Genomic DNA, 20,000 nt, shown 5'->3' with positions numbered 1-20,000 from the left:
TTCTATTTATGCTGACGATGTGGTTCTGTTTGTTAAACCTATAGTGGAAGATCTGAATTGTGTTAAGGTAATATTGGACTGCTTTGGTTCAGCGTCTGGACTAGTGTGTAATATGAACAAGAGCTGCGCCATCCCAATTAAATGTAGCGACCAGGCTGTGCAGCAGGGTTGCAACCTTCTTCGTTGCAGCTCGACGTCCTTCCCCTGTAATTATTTGGGTCTTCCAATATCAGATAGAAAGCTCAGAAAGGCAGATCTTATGGACTGGGTTGAGAAGATAGCAGATAGACTCCCCAATTGGAAGGCTCGGCTACTTAATCTCGCTGGCAGGACGACGTTGGTGCGTTTTGTTCTGTCTGCCATCCCTATTTATCTCCTCATTGCCATGAGTATTCGCAAGTGGGTGATCAAATCGATTGATAAGATTCGCAGAGGGTTCTTATGGAGAGGCAGAAGGGACGTGAATGGAGGTAATTGTTTAGTCTCTTGGGATGTCGTTACAAGGCCGCTTCTATTTGGTGGACTTGGGGTCCCAAATTTGTATTATCAGAGCTGGGCTCTGCAAGCTAAATGGCTGTGGCTGGAGAAAACAGATTCAAACAGGCCCTGGCATGGGCTTATGCTGCCTGTGCCGTTGCAGGTCAGGAAGTTCTTTCATGCTTCGGTTATTACTGCGGTGGGCAACGGAAACAACACTTTATTTTGGACTGATAGATGGATAAATGGCGGCTGCATCAATGATTTTGCTCCTGATGTCGTTTCCAAGGTTGATAAAATTATTGTCTCCAATAGAACAGTGGCCCAGGCTCTTGGAGGACAGCAATGGATCAGTGACATCTTGACACCTCTTTCCTGGATGGGGATCCAACAATTTTTGCTGATTTGGGATGCTGTTAGCACTATTGTGTTAACTCAGGAGGCGGATATTCACACCTGGCTGCATACTTCCTCTGGTCAGTTTTCTTCTAGGTCTTGTTACAGGGCTTTATTTATGGGAGCTATTACGTTTGAACCTTGGAAGAGACTTTGGAAATCTTGGGCTCCCCCTAAGTGCAAGTTTTTCTTATGGCTGGCCATTCGGAACAAATGTTGGACTTCAGATAGATTGGAGAAGAGAGGTCTGGATCACCCAGTGTGTTGCCTACTCTGTGATCAAGAGCAGGAAACCATACAACATATTTTGTGTACATGTGTCTTTGCAAGACAGTTCTGGCATTCCATTCTGTTTGGATTGAATGTTGGTAATCTCTCTCCATCTGGAGATGAGATCTCCTTTGCTGATTGGTGGCGAAAAACAAGTAAGAAGATTCATAAAAGCAAGAGAAAGGGCATGAACAGCATCATTATCTTAGGGGCCTGGTGTTTATGGATCCACCGCAACAAAGCTGTCTTTGATGGGGAGACCCCTTCGCTAAGCTCTATCAGATGCGTCTTCCTTGATGAGATTGGGTGTTGGATTACGGCTGGTGCCAAGCATCTTCAGAGCTTTGGCTTAGAGCTTGCGCGTAACCTTCACAGGGTCTAGGGAGTGGTGTGTGTTTTGTGTTTTTTTGTTTTTCTGTTTTTGAGTAAGCCTGCTTAGGGCTTTGTACCTTGGTCCATTTTGGACCTTTTTTCTTCTCTAATTAAAATGATGCGCAGTTCTCCTGCGCTTTCGAAAAAAAAACAATGGTTTTCTTCTGGTCATCTCAGTGTGTGACTAGATTGTTCTTAGTTCTTTTAGCCTTAAGAATGTTCTTATTGCTCCTGACATCATTCAGCATTTGTTATCTGTTCGTTAGTTCACTACTTACGATCATTGTTCTATGGAGTTTGACCCTTTTGGTTTGACCATGAAGGATCTTGTCACTAGGAGCGTCCTCCTCAGATGTGATAGCTCTAGACCCCTGTACACCTTGCAACTTCATGCTTCCTCTCCTTCACCATCTTCATCCACTCCACAGGCATTGACTACAACAGCTTCGTCCACCACTTGGCATCGTTGCCTTGGCCATCTAGGTCCAGATGTATCGTCTAAGTTGTCTAGTAGTTCGATCATCTCTTGTACTAGGGGCACCATTGAGCTCCTTTATCATGCATGTCTACTCTGTCAACATGTTAGGTTACCCTTCCCTAGCTGCTCCTCTAAGACTAAGCAGTCTTTTGATCTTGTGCACTGTGATTTGTGGACCTCACCTATCATGAGGGTTACAAGATACAAGTATTACTTGGTAATTCTTGATGACTGCTCTCACTATTTGTGAATTTTCCCTTTGCCCTTGAAGTCTGACACATTTCCCACTCTCTCGCTTCTTCACTTGGGTGTCCACTCAGTTTGGGTGCATCATCAATAGTGTCCAGTGACAACACGTGACAGTTCGATAACTCTCCTCGAGCCTTCTTCCTCTCTCTTAAAATGTAGTTGCCCTTACACCTTCCCTCATAATGGCAAGGCTGAGCACACGATTCACACCACCAACAATATCATTTGTTCTCTGTTGTTCCAGGCTTCCCTTCCTGCTTGTCATTAGGCTAAGGGCCTCCACACTACCACCTACCTGCTGAACCGCCTTCCAACTGTTAAGAGAATAATCATTGGATTAACAGGGCCAACCCTAGAGGGTGGCTATATAGAGTTTATACATGGGCCACATGGGCTTAGCCTCATGGGCCTAATCCATATACTCTAACACCCCCCGCAGTCTGAACTTCCGTCGCAGCGGAGTTTATAGACTGAACTCGAAAAGAAGAAGTACATCACACAATAGGATCCCTCCACAAACTCAACTAGCCACTACTGATGTTGAGGCTGGAGCGAAACTCGGCGAAGGTCGAGGACGGAAGACCCTTGGTGAAGATGTCGGCAAACTGGGAGGTGGTCGGGACGTGGAGGACCCGAACATCACCGACGGCGACCAGATCTCGGACGAAGTGTAGATCGATCTCCACATGCTTGGTCCGCTGGTGCCGCACCAGGTTGGTGGAGAGGTAGACGGCGATGACGTTGTCGCAGTAGAGCAACGTGCTCCTGGAGAGGGGACTGTGGAGCTCAGCGAGGAGCTGCCGGAGCTACGCAGCCTCCGCCACGTCGTTGGCCACGGCACGGTATTCCGCCTCGGCGCTCGAGCGGGAGACGACCGGCTGACGCTTCGACGACCAGGACACCAGGTTACCGCCTAAGAAGACGGCGTAGCCGGAGGTGGAGCGCCGAGTGTCCGGGCACCCGGCTCAGTCAGCGTCGGTGTAAACGACCAGCTCGGAGGAGGTAGACCGGTGAAGAAGCAGCTCGTAGTCGACGGTGCCCTGGAGGTAGCGGAAGAGGCACTTGAGAGCCACGAGGTGGGGCTCTCGGGGGTCGTGCATATGGAGACAGACCTGCTGCACGGCGTAGGAGATGTCTGGCCTAGTGTAGGTGAGGTACTGAAGGGCACCGGCAAGACTCCTGTACCCGGTGGGGTCCTCGACTGGGTCACCCTTGGCCTCAGAGAGCTTCGCCTGCGTGTCGAACGGGGTAGAGCAGGGCTTGCAGTCAATCATCTTGGCCCGCTCCAGAATGTCAAGAGTGTACTGTCGCTGGTGAAGTAGGAGTCCTGAGGGGCGAGGCTCAGCAGTGACCCCCAGGAAATGGTGAAGCACGCCCAGATCCTTGACCAGAAACTCCCGCTGAAGCGCGTCGACGAGGCGGCGAAGAAGTGACTGACTGGAAGCGGTGACGACAATGTCATCCACGTAGAGAAGCAAGTAGGCAGTCTCTACTCCATGATGGTGGACGAACAGAGACGTGTCTGACTTGGCCTCCACGAAGCCCAGTGTCACCAGGAACGTAGCCAGTCTGGAGTGCCATGCCTGGGGGGCCTGCTTGAGGCCGTAGAGGGAGCTGTTGAGCCGACAGACCAAGTCAGGGCGAGAGGAGTCCACGAACCCCGCCGACTGACAGCAGTAGACGATCTCGGTGAGGGCGCCGTGCAGGAAGGCGTTCTTGACGTCGAGCTGGTGAACTGGCCAGGAGCGAGCAAGGGCCAGCGAGAGCACCGTGCGGACGGTGGCTGACTTCACAACCGGGCTGAAGGTCTCATCGTAGTCGACTCCGGGGCGCTGAGTGAAGCCCTAAAGAACCCAGCGAGCCTTGTACCGCTCCAGTGTACCATCGGCCCGCCTCTTGTGCGTCCAGATCCACTTGTCGGTGACGACGTTGGTCCCGGGTGGACGGGGCACCAGATCCCACGTCTGGTTGGCGACGAGCGCCGCGTACTCCTCCTCCATCGCCCGACGCCAGTGGGGGTCCAGCAGGGCGGTGCAGACGGAGGAGGGTACCGGAGAAACCGGCGAGTCTCCGGTCGTGGCCGCCAGGACTCGGGGCAGCAGGGTACCAGCCGCGTGCCGTGTCACCATCGGGTGGACGTGCCGCGGGTCGCGGCGAAGGAGCGGTGGGTGGTACACCGGCGTCTCGACACGTGTCGCGGGTGGCCGCGGCGGAGGTGTAGGTGTCCCTAGCGGGGACTGGGCCACCAGCGGTGCCGCCGGAGGAGAGGTCGCCGGTGGGGACGGCGGCGGTGGTGGCGATGGAGGTGCGAACCCCGGCGGCGGCAGCCGGCCCTGGTAGACGCGCACCGGCTGGGCGAAGCGTGCCGGAGGGACCGGCGGTGGCGATCCCGTGACCGGCGACGTGTGCATCGGGGGCTGGCGCTGGTAGACCCGCACCGGCTGGGCGAAGCAGGCCGGAGGGGTCGGTACCGACGGCCCCGCAGGCGGTGCAGTCCCACTACCCCCGCTCAGCCCGGGGGCGATCGGAGACGGGGCCCGCGGAGAGGCGACACCACCGGACCCGGGCAAGGCACCGGACCGGGAGTAGGACCGACAGGCGGTGAGCGAGTACCTGCAGAGAGAGGAAGGATAGGTGGCTCGACCACCGCGTCAGTCGGAAAGAGAGTGAAAAGGTCAAGGTCAGGGTCGGAGGAGGGTGGTGTGGTGGTGGAGTAGGGAAATACGGACTCATCAAACACCACATGGCGAGAGATGAGGACCCGGCGAGAGGAGAGGTCAAAGCAGCGGTAGCCCTTGTGGTCCGGGGAGTACCCGAGAAACACACAGAGGGTGGAACGGGATGCTAGCTTGTGAGTAGCAGTGGCAGCGGTGTTCGGGTAGCAAGCACACCCGAAGACAGGAGGTGGTCATAGCGCGGAGGGGTACCGAAGAGTGCCTGGTGAGGAGTGGGGGTCGAGCACACAGTGGAAGGGAGACGATTGAGGAGGTAGGTAGAGGTGTGGAGGCCCTCGGCCCAGAAGCGTGCCAGTAGGTGCGCCTGGAGAAGAAGAGTGTGGATGGTGTCGTTGGTCGTGCGGATCATGCGCTCAACCTTGCCGTTCTGGGAGGAGGTATACGGGCAAGACATCCGCAACTGCATCCCGTGGGAGAGAAAGAAGTCGCGGGAAGTGGAGTTATCGAACTCCCGACCATTGTCACACTGAACGGCCTTAATGGTGAGGCCAAACTGAGTGGACACCCAGGCGAAGAAGTAGCGGAGGGCGGGGAAAGACTCAGACTTGGCACGCAAAGGAAAAGTCCACACATAATGAGAAAAATCATCAAGCACCACAAGATAGTATTTGTAGCCTGACATACTGGTAATAGGTGAAGTCCACAAATCGCAGTGTACAAGATCAAATGCATGAGTAGCATGCGAGGAAGAAGAAGAAAAAGGAAGACGAACATGGCGGCCTAACTGGCACGCATGACAAAGATGCTCATCATGTGATCTAGTACATGGGATAGTGGCACTACGAGTAAGCTGCATCAAGGCATCGCGTCCGGGGTGACCAAGGCGACGATGCCAGGTGGTAGAAGACGTGGTGGCAGCAAAAACAGCAGTTGTGGCAGGTGACGAAGACGAAGAAGAGGTGGCGTGCGGAAGCCAAAGGGTGTAGAGGGGGCTGGTGCTGTCACATCTGAGGAGGGGGCGCCGAGTTGCCGAGTCCTTCACAGTAAGACCAGAAGAGTCAAACTCGACAGAACAAGAATTATCAGCGGTAAAACGGCGAATAGAAAGAAGATTGTGGACCAAAGAAGGAGCGACAAGAACATCAGGAATGCGAAAAGAGCCAGGAGAGCCGGCGGCACCCACAGATGTGACAGGAAGACACGAGCCATTCGCCACCATGATGGACGAAGGGAGAGAGGAAGGAGGGCGAACAGAGGTGAGTATACTAGGGTCGGGAGTGGTGTGGTAGGTAGCACTGGTGTCCGCAATCCACTCGGGACCCATCGGTGGAGTCAGAGTGGGAGTCTGGAAGGCAGCCAGGGCGGCCGCGTCCCAACCAACCAGCCCGGACGGTGGAGCACCCGGTGGCGTGGGCCACGACGAAGAGGCTGGCGTCGAAGCCCAGGGCGACGGAGAGGCAAAGGCGGACCCCGGCGGCGAGGTGAACCCCGGCTGCACACCAGCGAACATGGTCGCCGGGGGACGAGCCTCAGAACCTGGCCCCTGGAACGGCCACATGGAGATGCGCCCTGACCACGGGTGGTGGAAAGTGGGCCAAGACGCACCCTGCTGGGGTCCCGGCGTCGGTGTGTTGCCACGGGCACCACCGCCTCCGCCACCTCGACCCCCCCCCTGCCCCTGCTCGGCCCAGGTGGACGAGGGCCAAGGGCAGACTGTGACGGAGTAGGTGGACGGGTCGGGGTGATAGCCGCCAGTGCTGTCGAGGAGGACGAGGACCCCGGGCCAGAGATCGATGCAGCCTGAGCACCCAGAGTGATCTCCTCTAGGGCAAGGTCGTCGCGGACCTGGAGGAAGGTAGGGAAGGGGCGCTGGCGCATGATCAACGATCGGAGGTGGGTGTAGCGATCGCTGAGGCTACGAAGGACGTTGAGGATGAGGATGTGGTCCTCCACGGGGCAACCCAGATCGCCAAGTGAGTCCGCCATGGTCTTCATCTTGCGGCAGTACTCACTGACGCTGAGGCCCCCCTGGACGAAGGTCCGAAAGGTCGCATCGAGGCGAGAGCCCGGGCCTCGGCGTTGCCCATGAACTAGCCCTCGATGGCCAGCCAAGCAGCCCGAGCGTGAGGAATGTTCCGAAGGAGGCGCACCCACGCGGCAGTCGACGCCACGCCAATGGGGTCGTAGAGGACGTGGTCATTGTGGGCGTAGCGGCGAAGGGTGAGGAGGAGTAGGTCCCGCCAGCGTGCGTAGGACAGCGACTCTGGCTCCAGGACGACGAGGACCATGAGGAGAATGTTTTGGACACTCCCAGCCTGAAGGTGGAGCTGAGCCACGAGCGGGTCAGCCGGGTCATGCCAGAGCACCGTGGTGGTGGTGCGGTGCCCGGTTCCGACGGTCGGGACGTCGTACACGACGCCCACGGTGTCAAAGGAGGTGGCCCCGCCGTCGTGTGCCGCAGGCGAGGCGAGGAGCTGTTCCGTCGCGGCAATCTGAGATGCGATAGCGTCGGTGGCCTCGCGCTCCCACATGAGGGCCGCTTCCCGCAGACGTGCCTGTCGCGCCGCGTGCTCCACGCGGGCAGCGGTGAGGGCAGCAACGGTGTATCCATGGTGGGAGACCGGTGCAGGAGGTGACTGATCGACGACAGGAGGCGGATCGACGACCAGCGGAGGGGGGACCGGAGGGGGAGGGTCCTCCGGACCTGCAACCCCCGCGGGAACCGCATTCGCCACAGCAGTAAGGGCAGAGGCAGTGCTCGTGGCGGTGTGGGCCCCACCGACGGCGCTAGGTCCTGACCCCCACTCCGGCCCGAGCGCAGGGGAGACCGGGGGGCGCACGTGACGTAGGGGGCGGTCCTCCCACCGGCGGCGGCGGCTCCAGTGCCCGCGGGTCCGGAAGAACCGGCGCGGGGTGGAGCAGCGGCGGCGCGGGCCCAAGAGGAGAGGGGAGGGAAGACGTGGAAGTAGGAGGGGGAAGGAGGCGGCTGCTCAGCCATGGGGGGACGGGTGGCGACGCGGCAGCGCGGCGGGCAGAAGCAGGAGGCGCTGGCGGCGCGGCGGCGCGGCTCGGCTGGCACGGGGTCGCGGGCAAGCGCGGGGAGGATTGCGGCACGTGCCCAGGCACGGAATAGTAGCAGTCGGGGCGGGTGGCAGTCGGCGCCGTCGAGCAGAAGAGGTTGGGGCGCGGCCGACGCTATCCACCAGAGAGGGGCGGAGCTGAAGGGGCGGCCGGCGCTGAGGAAGACGGTGGCGACCGGTGGTGGGCGCGGTCCGCCAGAAAGGGCCGGGGCCGACGTCGGTGGACGCGGCCGGAGCAGAGAGGTGGGCCGACGGCGGTGGGCGCGGCCGGAAGCAACCGGGCAGCGCAGGGCGCTGGGCGCGGGCCGTGCGGGTGCTGGGGCGGCGGCGGCCAGGGCAGGGCGCCTGGAGGGAGCAGAGAGGCGGCGACCGGCTGGGGAAGGGCGCAGGGCGCGGGCCGTGCGGGTGCTGGGGCGACGGCGGCCAGGGCAGGGCGCCTGGCGGCGCCTGGAGGGAGCAGTTAGGCGGCGGCCGGCGGGGAAGAAAACCCTAGCCGCCGTCGGCTGAGGGGTGAGGGAGGAGCGAAACCCTAATCTGATACCATGTTAAGAGAATAATCATTGGATTAACAGGGCCAACCCTAGAGGGTGGCTATACAGAGTTTATACGTGGGCCACATGGGCTTAGCCTCATGGGCCTAATCCATATACTCTAACACCAACCAAGGCCATTTGGGCACCCCTCACTTCGCCCTTTTCAGCACCAATCCCACCTACAAGCATCTTCGTGTCTTTGGGTGCGCTTGCTATTCCAATCTATCCACGACATGTTTGCACAAGCTTGTGCCTCAATTGACATAGGAGTGTTTTTCTTGGGTACTGTCTAATCATAAGAGATATCATTGTCTCAATCTCTCCACTAACCGTCTATTGATCTCTCGACACGTCATCTTCGACGAGTCGCACTTCCCCTTCACCTCTTAGCCCATCTCTATCAATGAGTTGGATTCCCTTCTTGTTCTTGGCCATGTGGTTCCTTCGATAGCGCCACCTTCTCACTTTCCTCCTGTAGGTTTGCCACTTAATGTGCCACATGTGGCCCCAGAGCCTCCTACCGTGACACCCGCGACCCTGATCTCCTGTGCCACGCGAGGCCACAGAGGCCCCCACCGCGCCATGCGCGGCCACACCGCGCTTCGCCGATCCTATTCGTCTATCAGCGACGTGTACCCGATGGTACCATAACTCGCTCTGTTGCTGAGTCGTCAGTGTATCACCCCCTTGTTCTCCACCATGACCCTCGTCATGTTCACCCAATGGTTACTCGGCATGAAGTCAGTGCCCTACAGCTAGTGATTGTCTTATTCTCTCTACGACTTCTTTTTTGTCTATTTCGTCTGTTCTGTCTTCCGTCCATAACGCTATTGTCGATCCCAATTGGTGTCGCGCTATAGAAGAGTACATGGCACTCTTGTCCAACCGCACTTGGGCCCAAACCCTAGCCACTAAGAGCTTATGCACCGTGCCCCCTCGGAAGAGATAGATCTCAACTGGGGCCAGCGCCACCCCATTAGGCAACGAATCCTATTGATCCAGTTGTCATCCTCGCCATCGTCAAGTAACATATAGGGACTTCTTGTGGCACCAGACCACCTCGTCACCCTATCCGCGCTCGTCGTGAAGTACACTAGTCGTCGCCTCATCATGTGTCTCCATGGCGGTGCCTTGGGCCAGGTTAACCCAACACCGAGCCACCATGGTGATAGCTGGCCAATCTACGCCCTACTCACACGACCCTACCTAATCTCTTGCCTACTGCTATACACATGCCACCATTGATCTGATTGCCTGCATGTGATCCTAGCCAAACAATTGCTGCTTTGATCACTTGTGCCTCTCCTCTACGCTTCCCTACCCTTGTCACTGACTGATTTGCCAAGTCGCATTCACAGAGCCCTCTCGTGCCTAGAGGTTTCTTGAGGGCAAGTTCATCAACCACAGTGAATCTCATATGCTGCTACAATATCCTTTTTTAGTTTGTCCGATCACTAATCTGGATTGAGTTGCCCACCGCCCGTCGACCTCGCGCACTACTCCAGCATTGGGATCGACATTGACTACACCGCAATATACTTCTTCAACCATGTGGCTGGTAGAGCATGCAATGTCGAGGGGGCGCCTTCCCACATTGCTTCTCGATCATCCTGTCCACACGTCTACAACGTCGGTTTGTCATTGCCAGCACATATCGGACGGCTCAGCCAACTTCTCCCATCATTGCTCCACCTCGTTCGCACTCGATCCGTACAACTGATTATGTCTGATCCACTCAACTCCTGTGACGTCCATTATCGAGTACTACTTGCATCTTCTCTGAGCAACAGGGCTTCTGTTGTGTTGCCTCATCAAGTCGCAACATTGTTGCCCGCTTCATCGATACACCTACATCGTCGTTCCCCGTGCATCGATGACTCAGATGTGCAATCTTTGTTGCACCATCTATCTGCACAAGGTCTTCGTCCTACTCATCGAGTCTTTGTTGTCAACTCAGAGCGCTACCTGTGAGCATGAGAACGTCGCCGCCCTCCGCGAGGCCACCGCTACACCACTACGACCATGCCCTACGTCCGGACTACTCGACCATGCCCACACAAATTGCTCACCTTCGGGTTTGACGCGTCCGGTCGTCCGCTCCCACACTATATCCAGCACAACCACGTTGTTAGTGTCGTCGCCTCGTCCATACCAACATCATCTACTTCGACAGTTGCATGCTACATCAGCACCTTCTACCTGTTATTCTGCACACCGCAATCGTCATTGAGACCTTCTCTGTTGGTCCCTCGGATGCTGATATATGATTGAGGCCCTCTACCTCGTTCATCTGGTATTGGCTACATTGGCACACGTTTTCGTTCCGAACACATTGCTGGGTCTGGCAAACCCAACCCATGCCTCGATTCAAGCGATTTGACTGCATCGATGTCAACATCAACCCTCCTGTTCCATCCCTGATTCCCTGTCAGCCTCAATTGCATTATCGCCTTTCATCTACATCGACCCTAACTGCATCGACCTCAGCATCCCCCCCACACGTAATTGCCTCGACATGTCTCCTTCATCACTCTGTTGCCTCTCATGTGCTTGAAGCTCCACCAACACAAACCGACCACAACTACGTCGACCTCGGCTATCTTCAGCATAGCTTTGCCTTTAAGCCCAGCTATCTCGACATCGGTACAAAGGGCTACCACCCTTACATGAGGACTCATCGGCTTCTCCAGCTACAACATATGTGACGCATCACCCGTTATGACTTTGGGCATATTAGCTTGTCAGCTTCTTTAGTCTCATCGTCTGCAGTTGTTGTGATGGAGGGGGATGATCCATTCTATTACCACCAATTCTATTCTCCTACAAAATGATATTGCAAATACATTTTGGTTTTTGAATGAAGTACTTTTAGTGCACATGTAAAAGCTGCAAAATGGAAGATTCTATGGATTTGACGGTAAAAATGGATCACAACATTTAACGTTTATCAGGTTCAATCAAAAAGGTACAACAAGGCAACATAAATAAAACAGGATGGAGTAACAACATGATTCACTTTAAATTGTCCTATTTTAGCAAAGAATGAAGTTGGTTCAAGGTTGTCAAGTACTAAAGTAGAGAGGTTAGATGTTCTCTTCCTTCTATCCTGAGTAAAATCTCCACTACAATTTCAACTTATGTTGATCAGTTTGAGCATGTTCACCAAGTTCACCAGTTAGCTATCCCACCAGCCTTTCAACTAAAGTACATAGCAAGCCAGTTACGAGAATAAGCTCTTCATCTTTGTTACCATCATACTGATATGTACAGCCATGATTCTGGCATGTAAAATGGAGATCAGTCATTTCTAATGGTTTTTTTGGTCAGCTGATTCATCATTTACTTCATTTAAGTTTCTATATTTACTCTAAATATGGAAAAAAATGCTAATATCAGCATCTGCGCATGCTTACTGTCAGAGTAATTAATTGTCACACCTTTAAAATACAATAGTATCAGACTGAAATTTGCACCAGCTGCATTGATACTAAGAGATGGAAATTCAATAGCTGCCTAACCACCAGTATTTACTAAGCTTGCATGTTCAGAAATTTTGAAGCGTTTGAAGTGTATATTAGCATAGAAACCAAAAAGGGAATACATCACCTCAGTGAGCAAAGCAATATCCAATGAGCTATAATCATCATACTTATAATCTCTCACTTGTTCAGGCTTGTAATAACTTTCCAAGCTTACAACTTCACAGCCAATTATATTTGCCATCTTCTGAGCTAAACTTGTCTTTCCCGATCCACTAGGACCACCTAAAAAGAGCAAGAGGTCAAATAGTACTAATATATATATATATATATATATATATATATATATATATATATATATATATATATATATATATATATATATATATATATATATATATATATAGACACACGCACACATATGCTTATATGTCACCCTAGGTGAAGCATCACCCGGACAAAGCGACCGAGGCTGTGCCAGCGCGCATTGCCCGCATGTCGGGGACGGTCCCCACGGCCATTTCTTTTTTTTTTCCTTTTTTTTGCCACATTGTCCACATGTGTGCATGCGCGGTTAGCTCTTTTTTGCGAAACATTATTTTGGGGATGTAAAATATGGCAGCACATTTTTCCTCTTTTTTGTGCATTCATGTCGTATCCGTCCTTTTTGTGTACATACACTCAGTGATTTTATAGTAATCGCTCATTAACATACGCAGTTAGTAATATTGCAGCCATCAATCAGTAATTTTACAGCATTCACTCAGTAATAATTCCAGCAGTGAATAAATGTTCTGTAATTGCTGACGAAACGCTCAGCAATTACTGAAGAAACGTTCGATAATTACTGGTGAAATGTTCGGTTATTACTGACGAAACGCTCGGTAATTACTGACGGAACGTTCGGTAATTACTGACGAAACGTTCGGTTATTTACTGATGAAACGTTCGGTTATTACCAACGAAGCGTTCGGTTATTATCGACGAAACGTTCGGTTATTACTGATAAATCTGAACAATCGACGAATAGCACCTACGAAGTGAATGCAAACACAAAAAAGGAAAAATGTGCACGGAGTTATTTGATCCTGCAAAAAAGGAAAAGAATTAATGCGCATGCGGGCTGTGCGGCACAAAAAGAGAAAAAAAGTGCGCGAGAGGGAGGGGCGGTTTGCATGGGGCATGCACGGGGGCGACTTGATCGACTGCACGGGATAGGGGCGGGACTGGTCCGGGTGAAGCTTAACCCTATGTGACAAATAGCGCTAGCCTATATATCAAATCTACTTTTAAATCGACACCAAGACAGCATGATATGTAATCATGACAGGAACACAAAAGTAATCAGCCCAGCAATGATACTAATACTTGGATAACCCAATTCACAAAAGTACAGGAAATTTACTTGGTCAAATCAGCATGCTAATCCTGTGTTGGTAAAGTTGGACAGAGTTTTTTGCTCTTCTGATTGGGAGGCTATTTTTCCAAATGTGCTGCTTCAAAGTTCTGTTTCTCATGCTTCTGACCACTGCCCCTTACTCTTGGGACTCCATGATAATGCCTTTGGGAAAAAAAAGATTCCACTTTGAAGCATTCTGGCCAAAAATTGATGGGTTTCTTGATACTGTTCAGTCTGCATGGGACTCTATGGGTAGTTTGCATTGCCCCCTTGTGACCCTGGATAGAAAGCTTAAAGAGACTTCTAAAAGGCTGCAAAGCTGGAGTACTAAGAAAGTGGGTCATGTTGCCTCACAGTTGGCACTTGCAAAGGAGCTCCTTTATAAATTTGAAATTGCCCAAGACCACAGACTGCTTTCACCGGCTGAGAATTGGCTAAAAAACAAGCTCAAGATGCAATCCTTGCTGCTGGCCTCCTTTAAAAAAACTATGGCCAGGCTGAGATCAAGAATAAGCTGGCTGAAGGAAGGAGATGCTAATACCAAATACTTCCATATGCATGCAAGGCACAGAAAGAGGAAAAATCTGGTGACTAAACTTAAGGATGGGGATATAACATCCTGACCAGCCATCATGAGAAAGCTGAAGTAATTGACCTTTTTTATTCAAAACTTATTGGCCATACGGCTGAAAGAGCTAGATCCATCGACCTCGAAGCTCTTGGACTACCGATGTATGACCTTGCTGATCTTGAGTTGCCTGTTTCTGAACTGGAAATATGGGAAACTGTCAAGACCATACCTTCTAACAAGGCTCCAGGTCCCGATGGTTTCACTGGGAGACTCTATAAAGTTTGTTGGAATATCATTAAAAAAGAGGTGATGAATGTTGTGGCAGCTTTATGGAACAGAAACTTCTTGAATTTGTACTAACTTAATAGTGCTTATATCACTATGGTTCCTAAAGTGGAGGGGGCTGATCAGGTCAAGGATTTCAGACCAATTAGTCTGGTTCACAGCTTTGCCAAATTAGACACCAAAATTCTTGCCAACAGATTGGGAAAAAAGTTAAATAATATGGTGTCTCCTATTCAAAGTGCTTTCATCAAAGGCAGATTCATACAGGATAATTTTATGCTTGTGCAACAAACTGCAAGACTTTTTCATTCCCAAAGCAAGGCACGACTCCTTTTTAAGCTGGATATTTCTAAAGCCTTTGATTCTATTTCCTGGGCTTTCTTGATTGAAGTTATGAAGCATATGGGTTTCGGAGATCTTTGGAGAGACATCATTTGTGGGCTGCTTGGTTCCTCCTCTACTCAGGTTATTCTAAATGGCTGCCCCGGGAAAAGAATTCAGCATAGAAGGGGACTAAGACAGGGAGATCCCCTATCCCCAATGCTTTTCATTCTTGTCATGGATGTTCTGGGTGTCTTTTTCTCTAGGGCTGAGGAGGCTTGTTTACTTCAACAGCTTTACTTGGGGAAAAATCTTCACAAAATTTCAATTTATGCAGATGATGTAGTCTTGTTCCTGCACCCCACTCAGTCAGATATCTCCATTACTCTAGATATTCTTGAACTCTTTGGAGATGCCTCTGGGCTTCATAACAATCTCTGTTCTTAAGGCGTCGCCTAGGCGACGCCTAGGCGTCCGGGCGGTGGTCTAACGCCTAGGCGCCTTGCCCGCCTACCTCGCCTAGGCGCCGCCTAGGCGTCCAGGCGGTGCTCCAACGCCTTGGACCGCCTTACCGCTTTAAAAACCATGATAACAATACTCATAAATCCAATATTTACCCTATAAGGTGCTCTGAGGAGACTATCTTGGACGTCCAGCATATGTTACCTTGTGATATTGCCTCCTTCCCCTGCAAATATCTGGGCCTCCCTCTATCCCTTCATAGATTATCCAACCAACAACTCTAGCCCCTGGTGGATAAGATTGCTGACAGATTACGTAACTGGAAGGCTGACTTATTAAATAGGGCAGGGAGAAGAATTCTAGTGCAACATGCTCTCACTGGGATGTGTGTTTATACTGCTATGGCTATTGATTTCCCTATGTGGGTCATTAAGGAAATTGACAAGATAAGGAAAGGTTTCTTATGGAGAGGCAGAAGAGAGGTTAAAGGAGGGCATTGTATGGTGGCTTGGGGGAAAGTGTGTAGACCCTTGAACTTTGGAGGTTTGGGAATTTCCAGCCTCCCTGAACTCTGTTGGCACTTAGGATGAGATGGCTATGGCTGCAAAGGACCGACCCTACCCGTCCCTGGAATAATCTTCCTGTTCATGTCCCCAGCAATGCTAAAGCCCTCTTCTCTTCTGTGCTTGTCACAGAAATTGGTGATGGTGCTAACACCTTCTTTTGGAGTGACACGTGGATTAATGCCAGAAGTGTTTCTGATATTGCTCCAAGGCTCCTCTTGACTGTTCCAAAAAGAATTGTTTCTAAAAGAGCTGTTCGCGAGGCCCTAACTAATAGAAGATGGGTCTCTGATATTAAAGATGCCTTGACCTGGGGAGCTCTGGTAGATTACCTACATCTCTGGAATGCAATATCTGATGTTGTATTGCAACCTAACTCTGAGGATAAGCATATCTTTTCAATTGCTTCTAATGGGCAGTATTCTGCAAGCTCGGCTTATAAGGGTTTCTCCACTGGCTCTGTTGGTTTTGAGCATTACAAAATGGTCTGGAAATCTTGGGCACCTCCTAAGTGTCGGTTCTTCCTTTGGCTGGTGGCTCATAATAGGTGCTGGACTGCAAACAGACTGGAAAAAAGAGGACTAAATCATCCTCCTAGATGCCCTCTTTGTGACCAAGAGCCTGAAACCATCAACCATATTTTGGTTTCTTGTAGCTTTTCCAGATTATATTGGTACATCACTCTTCGGAAATTCAGGCTCCACATTCTTGCCCCTATCCAAGATGACACAAACTTCCTGCAGTGGTGGAAACGTATTGCTGATATTGTGTCAGGCATGACCAAGAAGGGGGTAAATTCACTTTTGATTCTGGGAGCCTGGATGATCTGGAAGTTCAGAAACAGAGTGGTGTTTAACGGATCCCCCCCCAATATCACTACAATCTTAGAGGCCACTGCTGAGGAAAGGGAGAAATGGATGGTTGCAGGAGCTAAGGGTCTTTCCTTTTTAGCTGCTCCCAGTACCAATGCCTGTGATAAGTTGTATCTTTTAGTTGTGTATGGATTGTTTCCTTTATGCTTGTTTTTGGCCTCCATAAGGAGGTCCTGTATTCGGGTCCTTTTCCGACCCTATTTTCTTCTTACTTAATAAAATGAGGCGCAGTTCTCCTGCGTTTTTCGAGAAAAAAAATAAAAACACAGTTTTGGCTGCATCTAATAGTCTATCCAAGCATGCACCACTCACACTCAGAACAAGAACATTTATGTCCTCAAAACTGTATGACTATCTAGAGTTTTTGGCATTTGCCAGTAAAAGATAGGCTTGGCAATGGGGCGGGTTCGGGTCGGGTTCCCGCGGTTTTAGACCTGACGGTGTTCGGGGCGGGTTTAAATTTTGCCCCGCGGGGGCACGGGTTCGGGGCCCCGAATTAATTCGATTTCGGGGCAGTTCTCCATTTTCACCTGTGGGTTTTTTGCGGGGACCCGAAACCCGAATCAAACCGAGTCAGCCCACCCAACGCAGGCAACCCAACTCATTGAAACCGGCCAAGCCCAGCCCAACTCGGACGCAAAGTGGCAAAACCCTAGGCTAAGCCACCGCCCAGGCGCCCACCGACCCTCGCAGGCTCGCCGCTCGCACAGACGCACTCGGCAGTCGTCACTCCGCTCGCCCCTCTCCCTCGCCCACGTCCACTGCGCCGCCCGTGGCTCGTCGTCCGAGATCCAATCCGACCATCCGCCGGTCCACCACCCTCCTCCTCGCACGGCTGCTCGGGCCACCGGCGCAGGTGGCCGCGCAGGCGCGACCGGTATCTGGGACCGGATACGTCCAGGCGCGGGGCGCCACCGGCGACATCCAGGCGACCGCGCATCCGTGGTTGTGTCTAGGCCACCGGCGACCGGACGTCCGTGTCTTGCTCCTATGCGCCCGTCCGCTGCGCGGTACTACTCCCTCAGTCCCTCTGCAAGTCTGCTACTCTGCTGCCTTTGACATTTAGATGTTGTTGTCTTTAACGAACATATAGTTGGGTTTAGTATATATTTAGGTAAGGAAACGAACATATAGATGTTGTTGTCTTTAACATTTTGCATTTTTTCAGAGTATTAGGGTGAAGTGAAATGTCGACTGCAGGTACTAGTGCTTCTCATGCTCCTACAACCAGATCCAGATCAGCTACTATATCTCAAGCGGAAACACAAGCAGCAGCAGCTCCTCGATCTGATTCAGCAGCTGCAGCAGGTACAGATGATGTGTTAGAAATAGAGGATGATGTTGCTGTTAGTAGTAAGAGGAAACGAGGACCAAAATTAAAATCTAAAGTTTGGTTAGAGTTTGATAGAATTGAATTAAATGGGGTTTGGAAAGCAAAATGCAAATGGTGTAAGAAGCATTTAGGAGGGGACACAAGAAATGGTACAAGTCACTTGAGTGGTCATCTTGAGATTTGTCCAGATAGGGCTGTTAGGAAGGGTATAAAACAGTCATCTCTTAAATTGACTGCAAATCCACAAGATGGGACTGTGACTGTGGAGAAATACGTTTTTGATCAAGAAGTAGCTAGAAAAGAGCTTGCATTAATGACTATTATCCATGAGTACCCTTTGTCTATGGTGGACCATGTTGGATTTCGCAAGTTTTGTGCAGCATTGCAACCATTATTCAAAGTAGTGTCTAGGAATACACTTAGGAAGGACATCCTTGATATGTATGAACTGCAAAAACAATCCATGTTGAAGTATTTTCGGAAGTTGAGTTCTCGAGTTGCTATTACACCGATTTATGGACAGCAAACCACCAAAAGAAAGGCTACATGGTTGTGACAGCACACTTTATAGATGATGATTGGAAGCTAAAGAGTTTTCTTATTAGGTAATAGATAATTATCCATACTGTTCTTTATATCCTAACTTCCTCAATTAATCTCCTCATATAGTGTTGAACTCATTTTGTGCAGATTCCTTTATGTTCCAGCCCCACATACAGCTGAGGTTATTGCTGATATTCTTCATGATGTTCTCCTTGATTGGCATATTGAGAGGAATTTGTCTACTATAACTCTTGATAACTGCAGCACAAATGATAGTGTTATGAGGAATATGGTTGGGACCTCCAATGACAGCCTCAAGCAAAGAGTGGACCCTGTGAAAGGCAAGTTGCCCCTCCCCTCTTGTATGTTACAAGGTAAATTAATCCATATGAGATGTGCTTGCCATATTTTAAACCTGGTTGTGAAAGATGGAATGAGTGTAATAGAATATGGAATTGATAGTATTAGAGAGATGTGGGATTTTGGTCTGCCACACCTAAAAGACATGAGAAATTTGAGAAAATGGCATTGCAAATGAAGGGTTAATATGACAAAAGGATAGCTCTTGACTGCAAAACTAGATGGAACTCTACTTATCTAATGCTTATCACTGCTTTGTTGTACAAAGATGTGTTTGAACGCCTTGCTGCTCATGCCCCTTGTATTCCAACTGAAGATGATTGGCAGTTTGCTAAGGACCTTTGTGATAGATTAAAGATATTCTATGATGTCACAGAGTTGTTATCTGGCACTAACTATGTCACAGCCAACATTTTCTTTCCAAAATCACCAATATCTATTTGGCAATTAGGAAGTGGCAAGTAAGTGCTAACCCAAAGGTTGAAGAAATGTCTAGTAAAATGAAAGAGAAGTTCAATAAATATTGGATTGATGTGCATGGTTTGATGGCTGTTGCTGCTGTCCTAGATCCTAGGTATAAACTTCATCTTTTGAATGCACTTTTTCTAAAAATACATGGATCTGAAAGTACAACTATGGAGGCTGTTAACAAAGTTAAGGACATTCTTTATAACTTGGTCTTGGAGTATCAAGATTCTCTAGAAGTTGTAGCCACAACAGATGGTGCTTGACCTAGGGCAAGTAGTGGTCCTAGTGACATGTTAGAGGAGGATTGAATGGACACTTTTGATGATTACATGTCCAAGCAACCAGATGTGACCTCCACTTATGTGCGCACAGAGCTGGATTTGTACTTAGAGGAACCACTGCTTCCTAGGACACAGGGTTTGGATATCATCCTGTGGTGGCAGCATGCTGGGCTCAAATATCCTACTTTGAGAAAGATTGCACGTGATGTGCTTGCAATACCTGTTTCAACAGTGGCATCTGAGTCCGTGTTTAGCACAGGAGGCCGAATAATTAGTCCACACCGTAGTAGGCTTGCACCATCAATGGTGGAAGCACTCATGTGTATGCAGGCTTGGTCCCGTGTTGACATGTTAGGTATGTGATCTAATTTTTATATGTCCTTTGATTTCTTGCATAGTACATGAAACAACCAATTTCTGAGTTTTTTTGCAATGCAGGGTCTCCTCCAACTATTGTGGGTGCTTTGATGACTTGTCTTGATGACCAAGATGAAGACGCAGTACTGTTTATTTGTTGCTTTGTGAATTTGTGA

The 20,000-nt window shown here is 50.6% G+C and overlaps 1 protein-coding gene across 3 annotated transcripts in view; it reads right to left on the bottom strand.

The window, feature by feature from the left end:
- LOC103641538 (uncharacterized) overlaps positions 1–20,000 on the bottom strand; it is an 81,989-nt gene that overhangs the window by 30,435 nt on the left and 31,554 nt on the right. For all 3 annotated transcript variants that reach the window (XM_008664877.3, XM_008664878.4, XM_008664879.4), the window contains exon 15: positions 12,137–12,294. In XM_008664877.3, coding sequence (XP_008663099.1) covers positions 12,137–12,294 — 158 coding nt within the window. The remainder of the gene's footprint in view (positions 1–12,136; positions 12,295–20,000) is intronic.

This window comes from Zea mays, chromosome 10 (genome assembly GCF_902167145.1).
Source record: "Zea mays cultivar B73 chromosome 10, Zm-B73-REFERENCE-NAM-5.0, whole genome shotgun sequence".
NCBI classification, from domain to species: Eukaryota; Viridiplantae; Streptophyta; class Magnoliopsida; order Poales; family Poaceae; genus Zea; species Zea mays.
The sequence above is the reverse complement of the archived record's forward strand: the minus strand, read 5'-3'. Positions and strand labels throughout refer to the sequence as shown.